Source organism: Eschrichtius robustus, chromosome 7 (genome assembly GCF_028021215.1).
Source record: "Eschrichtius robustus isolate mEscRob2 chromosome 7, mEscRob2.pri, whole genome shotgun sequence".
Classification (NCBI taxonomy): Eukaryota; Metazoa; Chordata; class Mammalia; order Artiodactyla; family Eschrichtiidae; genus Eschrichtius; species Eschrichtius robustus.
The window spans coordinates 100,441,344-100,459,213 of NC_090830.1; the positions used below are offsets into that span (position 1 = coordinate 100,441,344).

General features: G+C 36.4%; 1 protein-coding gene across 4 annotated transcripts in view; it reads left to right on the plus strand.

The window, feature by feature from the left end:
- MINPP1 (multiple inositol-polyphosphate phosphatase 1) overlaps positions 1–17,870 on the plus strand; it is a 144,067-nt gene that overhangs the window by 13,653 nt on the left and 112,544 nt on the right. For 3 of the 4 annotated variants that reach the window (XM_068548144.1, XM_068548146.1, XM_068548143.1), the window contains exon 4: positions 2,968–3,101. The exons of the other annotated variant lie outside the window; for it this stretch is intronic. In XM_068548144.1, coding sequence (XP_068404245.1) covers positions 2,968–3,101 — 134 coding nt within the window. The remainder of the gene's footprint in view (positions 1–2,967; positions 3,102–17,870) is intronic. 4 annotated transcript variants of the gene reach the window in all.

Here is a 17,870-nt window from a genome sequence, read left to right on the forward strand (position 1 = left end):
TTCAGCAGCAGAATCAAGGGGACCCCCCTACGAGTTTTGGGGTTCTTTTTCTGTGTAGCTTCCTCCTCTCTGACACTCTACCCTGCTAATTCCAACCACTTCAGACTTATTAAACTCTGAGTTCTGACTCCTCAACTCAGCAAGACTGCCGAATTCTGCTTCACATCCTTTTCCCTGTGCCACAGTTTGAAGCGCCTCTCCTTTTTCGTTTCTGATACTATTTTTGTTTTATTTCTTGAATAGATTTGGCAGAACTTTATCTAATTCTTTTTATTTTAATTTTTTTAACGTTTACTTTGTCCCTTTTGCTAACTTCTTAATTTAATTGCCTCTTTAATATATGTTTAGTTTTGGTTTTGGTATATGGCAGTGGCCTGCCCTTGCTCTTACTCTTAAACTTACGGCTTGCACTTAATTTCTCTAGGGACTCTTCTGGGAAGAATGGCTCATAACTACTGTGTAGTCTTCTCTTGTACCTCTTTTGGGTTGCAAGATTTAGTCCTTTACTTTTGGTGTTGGATCAAATGATACATGAGTACAAGTTTGACATTCAGATAAAGGCTACCTTAATCACCAACTCCAATTCAAGACCTCTCCACAGAAATCTACCACTCCTGTCAGTTTGATGTGTACTTTTCAACCTTTTCTGTGCTCTATTTATAATTTATACCATTCTTAGAAATGTAAACAGTGTAATTGTGTGTGTGTGTGTGTGTGTGTGTGTGTGTATTTTGGTAGTAAATGATATTATACTGTATTTATTATTCCTTTTTTTTTGTCTTCAACAAATATCTTTATTGTACAAAGATTACCCTCATATAAATTACTGCAGCGGGGCTTCCCTGGTGGCACAGGGTTGAGAATCCGCCTGCCAATGCAGGGGACACGGGTTCGATCCCTGGTCCGGGAAGATCCCACATGCTGCGCAGCAGCTAAACCCATGTGCCACAACTACTGAGCCTGCGCGCCTAGAGCCTGTGCACTGCAGCAAGAGAAGACACCACAGTGAGAAGCCCACATGCAGCAATGAAGGCCCAACACAGCCAAAAATAAATAAATAAAATAAATAAATTTATTTTTTAAAAAAAATTACTGCAGCACACAACTACAGAAATTCACAAAGCAATTGACATTTATTGAGCAACGTCTGTGTGCTAAGGGCATTTTTGAGGACTTTGCACAATTCTGAGGAGGTACTAGAACTCTCAGTTTGCATATAATGAAAGTAAGACTCAACTAAATTATGGGATGTGTCCAAGATTACAAAGCTAATAAGGAAGAGATCCAGCATTTGAATTAGATCTGTGAAAGGCATAAGGATCAAAACACTGAAAATAACTGACCAGAGCTTCCCCTTGCATAGATGATAGCTTTCAATTACTTCTCATGAAAATGAAAGAAAATTATGTATTCCTTTGCTAGTCCACAATCAAGATGTCAGCAGGATTGGTCTCCTCTGAGGGCTGTAAGAGAAGTATCTGTTCCAGGCCTCTCTCCTTGACTTAAAGATAGCCATCTTCCTTCTATACATATCTGTGTACAATCCTTCCCCACCATCTTGCTCTTCTCCTACTACCAACAGCAGTTAGGCAACAAACACTGGGTTTTATACAAAAACCCACTAGATAAAGAGCACTCTGGCCATGATAGGTTCAGAAATGGCATAATATTGCCCCACTAAACTATAACAATAATAGTTGGTGGGTCTGATCTATTGCAAGTAGCAGAGGCCAGCAAGTGTTTATCATTCTTTACCTGCTCTTCTCATTTAGCAGTATGTTTTAGAGATCTTTCCATGTCAGTTCATGTAGATCTACAAATAATCTCATAGTATTCCATAGTATGTGTATATCATAGTTTATTTAAGCCTCTACTTATTAATGAAATTTAGGTATTTCCAGGAAATTTTTTGGGGGGGGGGGGCTCCTTTAAGCAGTGCTACTCTAAGATATTCTTGTACATTGTCTCTTGTGTTCCTCTGTGAATATTATTTTATAAGAAACGGAATTAAATGGGCCTTAAAGGTGTGTGTTTTTGTGGATTTTGCCAGTCTGTCCTTTAGAACATCTGTATTAATGCACATTCCTTCTAGTACCAGTTTTCCATATCCTTGGTCTACTTTTTTTTTTAATTAATTAATTAATTAATTTATTTATTTATTGGCTGTGTTGGGTCTTTGTTTCTGTATGAGGTCTTTCTCTAGTTGCGGCGAGCAGGGGCCACTCTTCATTGTGGTGCGCAGGCCTCTCACTATCGCGGCCTCTCTTGTTGCGGAGCACAGACTCCAGACGCGCAGGCTCAGTAGTTGTGGCTCACGGGCCTAGTTGCTCCGTGGCATGTGGGTTCTTCCCAGACCAGGGCTCGAACCCGTGCCCCCTGCATTGGCAGGCAGATTCTCAACCACTGCGCCACCAGGGAAGCCCCCTTGGTCTACTTTTATTACTATTTTTGACAAACTGATACATGAACCAAAGTAACTCATTTTCTATCTGGTTTCTACCTTCCTGAAATTCTTAAAAATTCCTGATTCACTGTTGGCACCTTCTGTGCTGTAATGAATATTCTTCTATGTACATTTTTTTCTTTTTTCTGTATATATCTTTGCTATCATCTTAAAATAATTTTAGAAGAAAGGGGAGGTGAGCACATGTCTTTAACCCACTATCCTGAACTGTCATGGATGCTGGATTACTGGTTGTGAGTACTACTAACTTGCTCTTGCATGTCAGTCTCTACATTCCCATTTGGGTTTGTGTCTCAGCATAAATCTCTGTGTCATGGACCTTTGGGTCCAACCCTTAAATGCTTGAAATGGTAAGTATAAACTCTGTAAATGCTAAGATTCTACTGTACTTTGTGTAGAATGGTGATTAAACAATGTAACCTTTTCTGAAAAAATCATTATTAAATCAGAAAATCTGTTACGTTAATAAAAATAGTAATGATTTTTGAAATTTGTATTTTTAGGTTTTAGAATATTTAAATGATCTGAAACAATATTGGAAAAGAGGATATGGGTATACCATTAATAGTCAATCCAGCTGCACCCTGTTTCAGGATATCTTTCAGCACTTGGACAAAGCAGTTGAACAGAAACAAAGGTAAAAACTTAAAAAAAAATTTTTTTTTAATGTATTGGCTCAGCCAAAAAGTTTGTTCGGGTTTTAGGATCTTACGGAGAAACCCAAATGAACTTTTTGGCCAACCCCCAGTATATTCTGAGTGCCCAGTTAAGCTTCTGGAAAATGTTTTATAATGGGTGATTTTTAAAAATAGATTTTGCTTATGTTTTTTAAAAATAATTATACTTACAAAATAATTAGATGACATATGTAAGTTATAAAGCATATAAACATATAAACCCTCCATTCAACCCAGGAACTGGAACATTACTAATAATTTGCATGTGTCTATTTATGTGTTCCTTAGTGACTCAATTTTCCTGCCCTCCCTTGCCCCATTTACTCCCTATCCCCTTTAACTACTATTCTGCATTTGGTGCATATCATTCCTTTGCCTCTATAAAAAGGCTTTATTGTGAATGTATGTGTGCCCAAACAATATGTTTAGTTTTGCTTAGAGACATAAGCAAATGGGACTTGTTTTTTTTTCTCCCTCAACATTACATTTATAATATTTATCATGTTGTTGCATATACTGTAGTTCATTCATTTTTGCTACAGTACAATATTCAATAATGTTCAATATTCAGTAAATAAATACTACAATTTATATCATCTTCTCTTGTCAGTCAGCATTTGGGTAGTTTCTGTTTTTTGCTATTATAAATAGTGTAATTGTACATGGTTTCTGGTATGAATTTTTTTTTAAGTTTTTATTTTAAATGAGAGTTTCTCATCAAAAAGTCTCTGTTAACATTCATACTTCTCAGAGTTTTAAAAAAAACCTTTTCATAATTTGAACTTTTGGTAGAATATAAACCGCATTTTATTTGACAAATATGCTTCCATGAAAGCTTATACATTCACAATTGGAGATGAATATCATGCTGTAAAGACTGAGACAGAAAGACTGAAGATGGTGTATATAATTGGGTTGGCAGTATGAAGTTTTATATACATACAGATATAGAGAGAAATTATGTGAGTTTGTGGATATGACTTTAGTTTGTGGAATTTTCTTGGGTTTGGGAATTAGGGACCATCTGTACTAGATCTGGTTTTCTTCCCTGACTTACAATGGTTCAACTTATGATTTTTTGACTTTGTGATGGTGCAGAAATGATACACATTCAGTGGAAACTGTACTTTGAATTTTGATCTTTTCTGGGGCTAGCTATATGCAGTATGATACTCTCTCATGATGCTGGGCATTGGCAGCCAGCCGCAGCTCCCAGTCAGCCATGCGATCACGAGTGAAACACTGCTAATATACTTACGACTCTTCTATATCTATACAGCCATTCTGGTCTTCACTTTCAGTACCGTGTTCAATAAATTATATGAGATATTCAACACTTTATTATAAAATAGGCTTTGTATTAGGTGATTTTGCCCAACTGTAGGCTAATGTAAGCGTTTTGAGCACATTTAAGGTAGGCTAGGTTAAGTTATGATGTTTGGTAGGTTTTTGACTTATTGATGTTTTCATTTTAATGATGGGTTTATTGAGACATAACCCCATCATAAGGGTTATGATGGAGGAAGAGCTGTACTTAGTTTCTGCGACCAAACACTTTTTTGGGGCAAAATAGTCAAGGCAAATTCCCTTTTGAGATAGGCATTAATTTCTTTCCTACTTGGTTTTATGAATGTTTTAAAACCCTTAGACTTTATGAGATAACAGATCTTTACTGTTTGTTCATTGTTTATTTGTTTGTCCCATTGTTGAATGTGAGGTAATTAAATTGTGTCTGAAAGACTCTTAAATAACTTTTACAAGGTTTGCTATTACAATTTGATACCAGATTCAAAGCTTAAGTAAGAATTTTATCATTGGTGTTTTAAAACTAAGTGAGTATTTCTGTACACTGGAAACTACAAAGTATTACAGAGAGAAATTAAAGGTAACCCAAATAAATGCAGAGAGATACTATCTTTATGGATTGGAAGACTCAAGATTGATCATCTGTAGGCTGACTGCAATCCCTATCATAATTCCAGTAGGTCTCTTTGTAGAAATCGAGAAGCTTATTCTAAAATCTATACAGAAATTCAAAGCACCCAGAAGAGCTAAAACAATTTTGAAAAAGAACAAAAGGACTTAACAAATACCTGACTTCAAAACTTATAAAACTATAGCCATAAACAAATGGATCAATAGAATAGAATAAAGTCAAGAAATAAATTCCGATATATATGGTCAGTTTTTGACAAAGATGCCATGGTAATGCATTGGAGAAAAGAATAGTCCTTTCAACAAATGGTACTGGAACAATTGGACATCCATATGTTAAAAAATGACAGACCCTTACTTCACACTCTACACAAAAATGGACCATAGATTTAAGTATAAAATGTAGAATTAGAAGACTTCTAGAAGAAAATGTAGGATCAAGCAGCAAGGATATATTGTACAGTGTAGAGACATATAGCCATTATTTTGTAATAACTTAAACAGTATAATCTATAAAAATATTGAATCATTGTGTGATATACCTGAAACTAGTATAATTGTAAATCAATGGTACTTCAATTTTAAAAAATAAACAAAAAATATAGGATCAATGGCCTGGATATAAGAGCTAAAACAATGAAACTCTTAGAAGAAAACATAGTAGTAAATCTTCATTTACTACTCTGCCTATTTGGGATTAGGCAGAGATTTCTTAGATACAACACTAAAAGCACAATCCATTAAAAAATTGATGAAATGGACTCCATCAAAATTAAAAATCTTTGTGCTTCAAAAAGCACTATTTGGAAAATGAGAAGGCAAGCAATAGACTTGGAGAAAATAGTTGCAAAACATATATATGATTAAGGATTTGAATCCAGAATATATAAAGAAGCTATATCTCACTAGTAAGGTGACACATAACCCAATTTTAAAAAAGGGCAAAAGATTTGAACAGATACTTTACTAAAGAAAATATTTGGATGGCAAATAAGCACATGAAAAGATACTAATAAACTACTGGTTATATTATTAGATATTAAAACCATTGTGAAATACCAGTAATACCCCTGAACTGGCTGTAAAATAATAGAAAAAATATATATGTTGGTCTCTGCCCCAGGTTCTTGACACAGGGCTCCTGAAACCATTGTCATTTCCTGGGTGATAGGAGTGTCTTTTGTTCTAATGAGGTGACTGGATAGGCTCGTGGATGGCTCCAGGATGACGACTGGTCACCAGAAAGACCAAGCCATGATTAGAAGCTTGGGATTTTCAGCCCCATCGCCACCCCCCCCCCCGCCCCCACAATTCTCTTGAGAAGGGGAAAGGGCTGGAAGTGGAGTTAATGATCAATCTCGGCTACGAGGTTCAGGGAGCTTGTGGGTTGGTGAATGAGTAGAGGTGTGGCGAGAGTGGCATGCCTGGAGAGGACATGGAAGCTCTGTGCCCCTTCCCACATACCTTGCCCTGCACATCTTTTCCATCTGGATGTTCATCTGTATCCTATGTCATATCCTTTTTTAGTAAACTGGTAAATGTAAGTAAGTATTTCCCTGAGTTCTTGAGCCACTCTAGCAAATTAAACCTGAGGAAGGGGTCATGAGAACCTTCTATCTGTAGCCATACTGGATAGAAGTTTTGGGTAACCTGGGTGACGACCTACTACTTACAATTGGCACCTGAAGTGGGGGCCAGTCTTGTGGGACTGAGCCCTTAGCCTGTGGGATCTGATGCTGTCTCTAGGTAGATAGTGTCAGAATCGAGTTAAATTGTAGAACAGCCATCTGATGTCACAGAAAATTGCTTAATATGGGGGAAAAAACCCTACACATTTGGTAACCAGAAGCGTCAGAAGTATTGTGAATGTGGTAGTAGTGTGAGAGTAAAGGAGAAATAGAGGAGGAAAGGACTACGTATTTTTCTTATTCACTGGCTAAAATTAAAAAAAAAAAAAAAGATTCTCCCAAGTGTTGGTGAGATGTGGAGGAACTGGAAACCTTACGCACTTTTGGTGGGAATGTAAAATTGTGTAGCCGCTTTGAAAAAGTTTGACAGCTTCTTAAAAAGAATCTTCTTAGGACTTCCCTGGTGGTGCAGTGGTTAAGAATCCGCCTGCCAGTGCAGGGGACACGGGTTTGAGCCCTGGTCAGGGAACATCCCACATGCCGTGGAGCAACTAAGGCCGTGCACCACAACTACTGAGCCTGCGCTCTAGAGCCCACGAGCCACAACTACTGAGCCCACGTGCTGCAACTACTGAAGCTCACACACCTAGAGCCCATGCTCTGCAACAAGAGAAGCCACCACAATGAGAAGCCTGTGCACCGCAACAAAGAGTAGTCCCCACTTGCTGCAACTAGAGAAAGCCTGCACGTAGCAATGAAGACCCAACACAGCCAAAAATAAATAAATTAATTAACTTAAAATAAAAAGAATTTACTAATTCAGAAAAATGGCACCTTTCCTTAAAGTTTTTTCAAGATGACCCCAAAATGCTTATGACATGTAAGAATGAAATCAGACAGGTAAGAATGAAATCAGAACATTCTCTAACACTGTACACAAAAATAACTCAAAATGGATTAAAGACCTAAATGTAAGACCAGGTACTATAAAACTCCTAGAGGACAACATAGGCAGAACACTCTATGACATAAATTGTAGCAATAATTTTTTTTGATCCATCTCCTAAAACAAAGGAAATAAAAGCAGACATAAACAAATGGAACCTAATTAAACTTAAAAACTTTTGCACAGCAAAGGAAACCATCAACAAAACGAAAAGACAGTCTACTAAATGGGAGTAAATATTTGCAAATGATATGACTGACAAGGGGTTAATATCTAAAATATATAAACAGTTCATACAATCCAATATCAGAAAAACAGGCAAACAAATCAGAAAACAGGCAGAAGACCTGAATAGACATTTTTCCGAAGAAGACATACAGATGGCTAAAGGCATATGAAAAGATGCTCAACATCACTAATTATTAGAGAAATGCAAATCAAAACAACAATGGACATCACCTCACACTGGTCAGAATGGCTAACATCAAAAAGTCTGCAAATAACAAATGTTGGTGAGGATGTGGAGAAAAGGGAACTCTTGTGCACTGTTGGTGGGAGCGTAATTTGGTGCAACCACTATGGAAAACAGTATGGAGGTTCCTTAAAAAACTAAAAATAGAACTACCATATGACCCAGCAATTCCACTTCTGGGTATATATCTGGAAAAAGTGAAAACACTAATTCAGAAAGATACATGCCCCAAAATGATCATAGCAGCAGTATTTACAATAGCCAAGATATGGAAGCAACCCAAGTGTCCATCAACATACAAATGGATAAAGAAGATGCAGTGTATATGAGTAAATACAATGGAATATTACTCAGCCATAAAAAAGAACGAAAGTTTGCCATTTGCAACATGGATGGACCTGGAGGGTATTATGTTTAGTGAAATAAGTCAGACAGAGAAGGGCAAATACTGTATGATATCACTTATATTTAGTCTAAAAAATAAACAAATGTATATAGCAATACAAAGTGTCACAGATACAGAAAACAAACTGGTTGTTACCAGTGAGGAGAGGGAAGGTAGGACAGGGCACAATAAGGGTATGGGCTTAAGACATATAAACTACTGGGCTTTTCTGGTGGCACAGTGGTTAAGAATCCCCCTGCCACTGCAGGGGACGTGGGTTCGATCCCTGGTCCGGGAAAATCCCACGTGCCGTGGAGCAACTAAGCCTGTAAGCCACAACTACGGAGCCTGCGCTCTAGAGCCCACGAGCCATAACTGCTGAGCCCGCATGCCACAACTACTGAAGCCCGCACGCCTAGAGCCTGTGCTCTGCAACAAGAGAAGCCACCGCAATGAGAAGCCTGCGCACCGCAACGAAGAGTAGCCCCCGCTCACCGCAACTAGAGAAAGCCCACACACAGCAATGAAGACCCAAAGCAGCCCAAAATAAATAAATTAAAAGAAAAAAGACATATAAACTACTATATATAAAATAGATAAGCAAATAAGATATATATTGTACAGCACAGGGAATTATAGCCATTATTTTGTAATAACTTTTAATGGAGTATAATCTGTGAAAATAATGAATCACTATGCTATACACCTGAAATTAACATAATATTGTAAATCAACTATACTTCAATTAATCGACATGGACAGATGAATGGATAAAGAAGATGTGGTATATATACACAATAGAATATTACTCAGCTATAAAAAAGAATGAAATAATGCCATTTGCAGCAACATGGATGGACCTAGAGATCATCATATTAAGTGAAGTAAGCCAGACAGAGAAAGACAAATGTGATATCGCTTATATGTGGAATCTTAAAAAAAAATGATACAAATGAACTTACATACAAAACAGAAATAGACCCACAGACATAGAAATCAAACTATGGTTACCAAAGGGGAAAGGAGTGGGGAATAAGTTAGGAGTCTGGGATTAACATATACACATTACTATACATAAAATAGATAACCTACTGTATAGCACAGGGAACTATACTCAGTATTTTGTAATAACCTATAAGGGAAAAGAATCTGAAAAAGATTATGACTGAATCACTTTGCTGTATACCTGAAACTAACACAACATTGTAAATCAACTACACAGTGCTTCAGTTTCAAAAAATTTTTAAAAAAACCAACAAAACCCATGCCCATGAGCAGTCACTCCTCATTTACCCCAGCCCTCTCAGCACTAGGCAAGCACTAATCTACTTTCTGTCTCTGGATTTGCCTTTCCTGGACATTTCATATAAATAGAATCGTATAATATGTGGTTCTTTGTGACTGGCTTCTTTGACTTAGCATAGTGTTTTCAAGGTTCATCCATGTTGTAGCATGTGTCAGTATTTCATTCTTTTTTTATGGCTGAATAATGTTTCATTGTATGAATATACCATATTTTGTTTATCTATTCATTAGTTGATGGACATTAGGGATATATTCACTTTTGGATTGTTGTGAGTAATGCTACTGTGAACATTTGTATTCATATTTTTGTGGGGACTTATTTTTATTTTGCTTGGTATATACCTAGGAATGCAGTTTCTAGGGGGTCAGCAATTTTGACTATCAGGGATTGCTAAAGAATATTAAAACTGTAGATGTGTATACAATCCCTGACATGCAGTGGTTCCTGGATGTGATCTGAAGATGAAGCATTCCAAGTTGAGGTTCGTCCATTTATAGTAATCTAGATTACCTGCTAGGAAGTTTTATTTGTTTTGTTTTTATCTTAACAGTTTTAGTTTATTTTCTTATAATTTGCTTATCTTACCCACAAGTGAGGTACAGAGGGAAAAAAATGCAACGAACCGAGTACTCCGTTATGTTAGGTAATAGCTGATTGTGTTTTTAAATACTTAGAAGCTAATGAGACTAATTTTCATGGGTGGCTTGTTGAATGAGATGCAGTAATATAGAGGCAATGTGATGTAGTGGGCAGATGCTTGGATTTGGTTTGAGTCCTGGTTCTGCTTTATTGATGCTGCAGATTCCCCACTTCTGAAAAGGGGAATATCTCTCCTGACTCGCAGGGTTGTTGTGATAATCAAGTGAGGTAGTGTCTATTAAAGCACTTAGTATAATGCAGTATACAAAGATGGTATTATTATCATATACGAGAGTTCTCTGGTCAAAACATGTCCTTAATGTCTTTGTTGGACATTCACACACCTCCCCTCCCTCTGCTGCTGTGATTATTCAAATATTGGAAACAGATATTTTGTAGTACTTAGTCTTTTCAAATTTTCATGGTCTTGAGCTCATTTCTTAAACTAATTCCCTTTTCATCAGCAAGATGGAGAAAATTTTTACTCGTTTTGGAGGACTACTCCTAAATTTTTATTCCTTTTGGAGGGCTACTCCTTTATTTGTGAATTGAAAAGAAGATTCATTCAACAATATTTTAAACGTCTACTGTGATACATGTCAGGCAGTGTCTTAGGAGCTGGATATAGTGATGAGTAAGACAAAGTCATTGCACTTGTGACTCTTAAAATTGACAGAAGATAGAAATGTATATAAAAGCCATGGGTCATGGTATAACTATTCATGTAAGATTGTAAAACAGTATAAAAAGTTAAAGGAAGGAGAGTTTGACCTTGTAAGTCAGGAAATGATTTTGGCCTCTGCCTCCTTTTCTAACCGAGGAAGGAGAGTTAGCACTGATTGTGAAGAAACTGGCAGGTACTTTTCAGGGACTGGTTTTCTCTATACTAAAAGACTGATTAGGGTTTTTTAAAAAATATGCGTTTAGCTGAATCAAGATGAAATCTTCTTAAATAAGTAGAGGGAAGAAAGTGAGTTTAGAGACTTCTGTCAGATTTTTTTCCAAAAAACAGAGTGACACTATCCAATTCTATGAGCAGTGCCAAAATTAAGGGTACTTCTCAAGAAAACCAGTATACGCTCAGCAAAGAGAGAATAATAGGTTACAAAAAACAAAAAGCTAATAGACTTATTTAGAGCAGTTTTAGGTTCACAACGAAAATGAGTAGCAATTAAAGAGTTCCCTCACACTACCCCCTCTCATACATACACAGCCTCCCCGCTGCTAATATCACACACCAGTGTGGTATAATAATAACATAAATATAATAAATATTTTAACAGAATATTTTATCTTTGTATTTTTTATGATCTGTCATAACAATTTTATGATCTGTCATAACAATTTTATGATCTGTCATAACAATCTATCAAAACAATTAACCTTTTTTCTTCATGACTTTTAAAGCTCTTTTTTGTATTTGTATTGAGTTTATACCAAGTGTGTTTATATATGTATATGTATACATAGATACAAAAGCAATATCTTGTCATTAATATTATCTGAGGAAATGTCTTTCACTTAATTCTAGAGTTCCCAGGCTACTTTTTGCTATCTTCATCCCTCCTCCACCCCACTTTGAGATGATACTGTGTACACAGGTTGTTCTCTTTTTTTTGTTATCTTTTTATATTAACATTAAATCAAAGATATTCTTCAATGTTTCTGAATATTTTCAACATAATTTTAATAGCATGATTTTACTTCACAGAAAAATTGGAGATTGCAAATGATGTTAATTGACAAGTGTCAACATTTTAGTTAAATATAACCAGTCCTCCAAATCCATAGTCCTTGGCTCTTATTAGGATCTTGACTTTATTTTCCTTCTTAAACCATCCCTACAGTGATGGGATTAAAGTTAAAAGCAGTAATTTGACTATTTAAGCAAATTTAAACAGCTATTGCTGTTTAAGCAGCTGTGATGAGAAAAGCAGATTGAATTTACTGAAAAAATGAGATATATCTGGATTTTATTCTACTTTCCCATTCCCGATTATCTCTGTTAGTATACTTTTATTTTTATTTTTTAACTGGGGGGATTCAGTAAGTCACTTCCTTACTTTTTCAAAGTAAGGTTTATATTCTGGACTATGTATTAATTACCTCATGAGATCTTCCATTTTGTCAGGGATACTCTCAGATACCAGAAGTAATTGCTGTAAATATATGTTATGGTCATTAAATAACTCTCATTAGCCTTTTATCTACCTTTTCGTTGACTCTCAAATCTTTGACGTTTTCGTATTTCACAGTTGAATGAGAGTATGGCTTTTTAAGGTTGTGTAGTTCCACATTTTAACATAAGATGGCAGCATTGAAATAAAAGTATAGTGGCACCAAGAGATTACTTAGCCCATTGTAACCAATGAGCTTTGTCTTTTAAAGTTCTTAGGAATGTATGCAGATTCTAAATTCTCAGAATATGTTCTTGCTTGTCTTTTTGCTAACTTTCCGAAGTCAATGTTCCATGGAGTTTAACTAGGTACCAGGATAGTGTTAGTTGTTGAAAGATACTGGCTAAATATGGTAAAAGCCAGCATAGCCTGGCTATGCTTTGAATGCAGATTCAAGTGTCCATTGGTCTTCTGGAAAGACATGTTTTGACTCTCAGTAGACTGTAGATCTGTGATGTCTAGAACTTTATTTCCCTGCTCTGTCCTCAGTGTCTAGAACAAGCCTGCCATGCAGTTGGTGCTTAGTATGTAATGAAGGAATATCCACAGTCCCTGTTTACCCTCCCAGGCATCCAAGCCACAAACCTATGCATCATTCTTGACTCTATCTCCCTCACCTTCTACATCTACTCACCATATTGTGGAGTTTTGTTTTTTTTTTTTCTTCCAGTTTTATATAAAGTCCTTTGACTTTTCTTCATCCCCACTGCTACCGTCTCAATTCAGGCTAATATCTTCTCTCTCTTAGATTTTAGCAACTGCCTCCTAAGTGAGTGCTTCCCTGATTTTAGTTTTACTTCTACTTCGATACAGCTTATTATGCAGGCAATAGAGGGTATATACGAAGTTGAATACATTTAAATTATTGTCTCAAGGAACTCATATCCTAGTTTGGAGGATATCTATATAACAGCAGTAAAACAGGTAAAAAGAAATGCTGAAGGAGAATTGATTTGAACTGTTGGGGTTTGGTAAAGGCTTTATGGGAGGAGGAGTTTTTGAGGTTGGTCATTGAAGATTTCTTTCACAGACCTCAGCATTATCAACTCTTAATACTTGTTTTGATTTTTTAAAACTTTATTGAAGTATAACTGTTGTGAAATAAACAACACATATTTGAAGCATACAATTTGATGAGTTTTTACATATTTATACACCCATGAAACAATCACCATAATCAAGATAACGAACTATCCATCGCATACAAAAAATTTCTTTGTGACTCTTTCTAATGTACTTCCCACCCCTCATTCCCAGGCAGACCACTGATCTGCTTTCTGTCACTATAGATTAACTTGTGTTTTCCAGAATTTTATATAATGGAACCATATAGTATGTATATGCACATTTTTTTTGGTTTGGCTTCTTTCCCTCAGCATAATGGTTATAAGATTTATGTTGTGGGTATCAGTCATTCATTCCGTTTTATTTAGCATTTTACTTAGTATTCCATTGTATGGATACTACACAATTTGTTTATCCATTCTCTTTATGATGGACATTTGGGTGTTTACAGTTTGAGGCTATTACAAATAAAGCTGCTGTGAACATTTGTGGTCTTTGTATGAACATATGCTTTCATTTCTTTCGGGTAATTAATACCTAGAGATGGAATAGCTGAGTCATATTTAGGTGTATGTTTAACTTTTTGAGAAATAGCCAAACTCTCCCCTCCAGTGTGTGAGTTGCAGTTGTTCTACCTCCTGGCCAACACTTGGTATGGTAGGTATTTTTAATTTTAGCCGTTCTCATGGGTGTGTTGGAGCAGCTCATTGTGGTTTTAGTTTGCATTTCCCTAAAAACTAGTGTTGGAGGACAGAGGTAATGAAAAGTGCCCACCAAACTGATAAGGCATCTTGAAACCAAAACAAAAGGTGGGCAGCTCCATATAATCAATGGATCAGTTTGTTATAGTGTAACTTACGCACACGGTGGGATCAGGATCAGGCGGACAGTGATCTGGAAGCGTTCACAAGTGTACTCTGCACCGCCGAGGGGGCATCGGGACCGTTTCATAGTTAACCTAGGTTATGGGGGCAGGAACTTGGAAATAGGACATGCATTCCCAAGTCAGGATTCACGAATGGGTAACTAGTCTCCTGGGCGCTGGGAATACGCCAGTGAAGGTTTTTATTGTTTGGGGACTAACAGAGCATTGAGGCCACCTGGTCCTGATGATTATTAAACAATATCTATTAACTACAAAGCCCTTGATGACAGAGTAGTGATTCACTGCTACACAGTACAGTCCTGGGCAGGGTCAGTGGAAGGAGAAACTCTAAGGGCTCAAGATGGTATCAGTTATGCTAACAGCCATACAACTAGTGATATTGAGCATCTTTTTGTGTGCTTATTTACCATCCATATGTTTACTGTGGTGAAGTGTCTGTTCACATCTTTTGCCATTTTTTAACTGGGTTGTTTATCATTTTTACTGTTGTTAGAGTTCTTTAAGTATATTCTAGATACAAATTCTTTCTCAGATTTATGCTTTACAAATATATTCTCTTAGTCTGTGGTTTACCTCTTTTGTGTTTATAATAATGTTTTTTATGGGCTAATTTTGCCCCACTATTGAGGCAATTCCTCCTGAGCATCTATTTGGTACCCTGTATATTTTGAGGTTTTCCTAGTCTGGTTTGTGTGAACACGAACTATTCCTGGCCTTGTGTTAGTTTTGGGGATTTTTTTCGCCTCCTTCTTTTTAGCACTTTTTGTCTGGGTTTGGATAGTTTTCTCACAGACATGAGCTGATCAGTACTAGCTGAAAACTTGAGGGGAGTCCCTATAGATCTCTCTTCTCTGGTACTCTAGCCTGTGAATTCTAGCCAGCTGGGCCTCCCTAATTTTCAGTTCTATCTCATCTGCTCAGGAAGACTGCCGTGCTCTGTTTGGGTTCCCCTGCCCTGTGCTGCAGCCTGGAAACTCTAGGCAGTTAAGATGGGACAGCTGTTGGGATTCACCTCATTTGCCTTGCCTCGCTCTTATTCTCACTATTGTCGAACGTCTAAAAATTGCTGTTTCATATATTTTGTTTGGCTGTATAGTAGTTTAAGGCAGGAAGGTAAATCCAGTCCCTGTTACTCCATCTTGGCTGGAAGCAAAAGTTATTTCTATGTATTTTTGCTTGAGAAAAAACTTTATGCTTGAGTCATTTCATTCTATATTTGTGTTAAACTGTCAAACCTGATGCTTCTCCATATGCCTCATTGGAGCTGATGCTTCAATCAGATGTAAAAAGACTTAAAAAAAATTTTTTTTCCTCATAATTTTCTTCCCAAAGCATCTCATATCTCTGGCAGTTCATGTTGCTTATTTGTGCACTTACATAAGTATGGGAATTTTATGAGTTGTCTAAAGCTGTATTTGATATTCCTGGATCATGTTTAAAAATACACTTTGTGTAACATTAGTTGAGTGTGAAACATGAATTAAGAGCTTAGAAAAATCTAAGCTGAGTACATTTAGGGAAAAACATGCAATTATTAGTTGTTTTTCTAGTTGAGCTTTTTTGGGGGTGTTTACTTACTTTGAACACATGCATAGTCATCAAACCTCATTTAACAACATAATTTTAGACTTCAAATTAAATTTGCTTTTTAATGGAAGATTTGATAAAATCTCCTTACCAACTTATATAAGTAAAAAGAGGACTGTAATTTAGAGAACTGCATTCTTATCTTGCTAGATAACATTAGGTAATTCACTTGTCTTTTCCTTATTTCTAAAATGAGCAAATCTTGACCAGATCTCAACCCTAAAATATTAGAATTCCAACTGTGTATTTCTACATATACTTCATATAGGTTATTTGTTTTCTTATATTTGTATTAGTAGTTTACATTTTCTAGGGTTTTTAAAATTTTTTAAAGCTAAAATGAACCTCTGTAAAAGTGGTTTTGTTACTTTTTGGAAAATGTGACATTTCAACTTCAATGCATTTTTATCAGAGGGAGAGGGCAGAGTTAAAGGTTTATGCCATGGCTTTTTATTCCTTGATTTTGGGAGACTATTGTGCTACAAGTTCTAAGGAATATCATTACAAGTCAGGGATATAGTTAATATGAGAAGTGTGACTAATAGAAGTCTATGTTTGTTGAAGGATTAGAGTATGCAGCCAGAATATAGAGAACAGGAACAGCATTATTGAAGAAAAATAGGAATGTTCAAAGCAAATTATAGAATATCTGAATTTTTCTTAATTTGTTGTTAAGTGGTTAAAGGTAAAAACCTAGTTCTTTATGTCATGGCATCTTGAACCTCACAACTCTGTTTATTGAATGGCCATATGATACAAAGAAAGCTATTTACATGGGACCATAGGTAGAATGGAATGTAGCGGTCTTCGTGCGCTCAGCAATTTTCTGACAAAACTATGTGCAGTGGCCTTATATTAGGAACTGAGTAAACTGAGAAGTGATTTTTTGTTCACATTCTTTCCCTTTTTGTCCTCCCATACATTATGTTCTCTTGTTCTCTCTGGTCTTTCTAACCCCCCAGCCCCCAGGCAGACACACACACACACACACACACACACACACACACACACACACACTTCTGTACTCCCTCATTCAGACATATGCACACACGCTCTTACCCATTGGCTGTTGCCAGTATTTTGGGCTTAATCATAAACCAACTTTGCTTTGAAGAAGCTTGGGAATAAAACCCAGAAAAATTCCCATGCCATCCTCGGAACTTGGGTATATTTAAGGAGAAGCTGGGGATTTGGTTCTTTCAAACAGCAGTTGTGCTTGTACTAAGTGAAGTAAATCAGTTCCTAGTAGATGACTTAGAACACTCCTAAGATGTACTCTCCATTATGAGACAAAGCAAAGAGTGTTGTATTCCTGAGATGGAACCCACTACCTTCACAAGAATTACTGATTTACTGTACAGAAACCTGGCACATACCTTTAATGGCTTCTGATGAAAGCTGGACCATAAATAAATACTTTTGTATATTTGTTTTGACATCTTTAGAGTTACAAAAACAACCCCAAATTTAAAAATCACTGCTATATGTGCACACACTGAAGCTCCACAACTCTTTAGCCTCCACTAATTGAAGGTATCCAAGTCCCCATTTTTGGGTGTTTGGAAGTAATTTAAAATAGAAACACAGTATGTTTTTACATTTAACATGTGTGCTGCTTAACTTTGTCAAAGAAAATTGAAATGTGAGTAAGTCTTATTCATAACAGGGCAAACAGGTATAAGCATGAGCAGCTATTTAAGAGG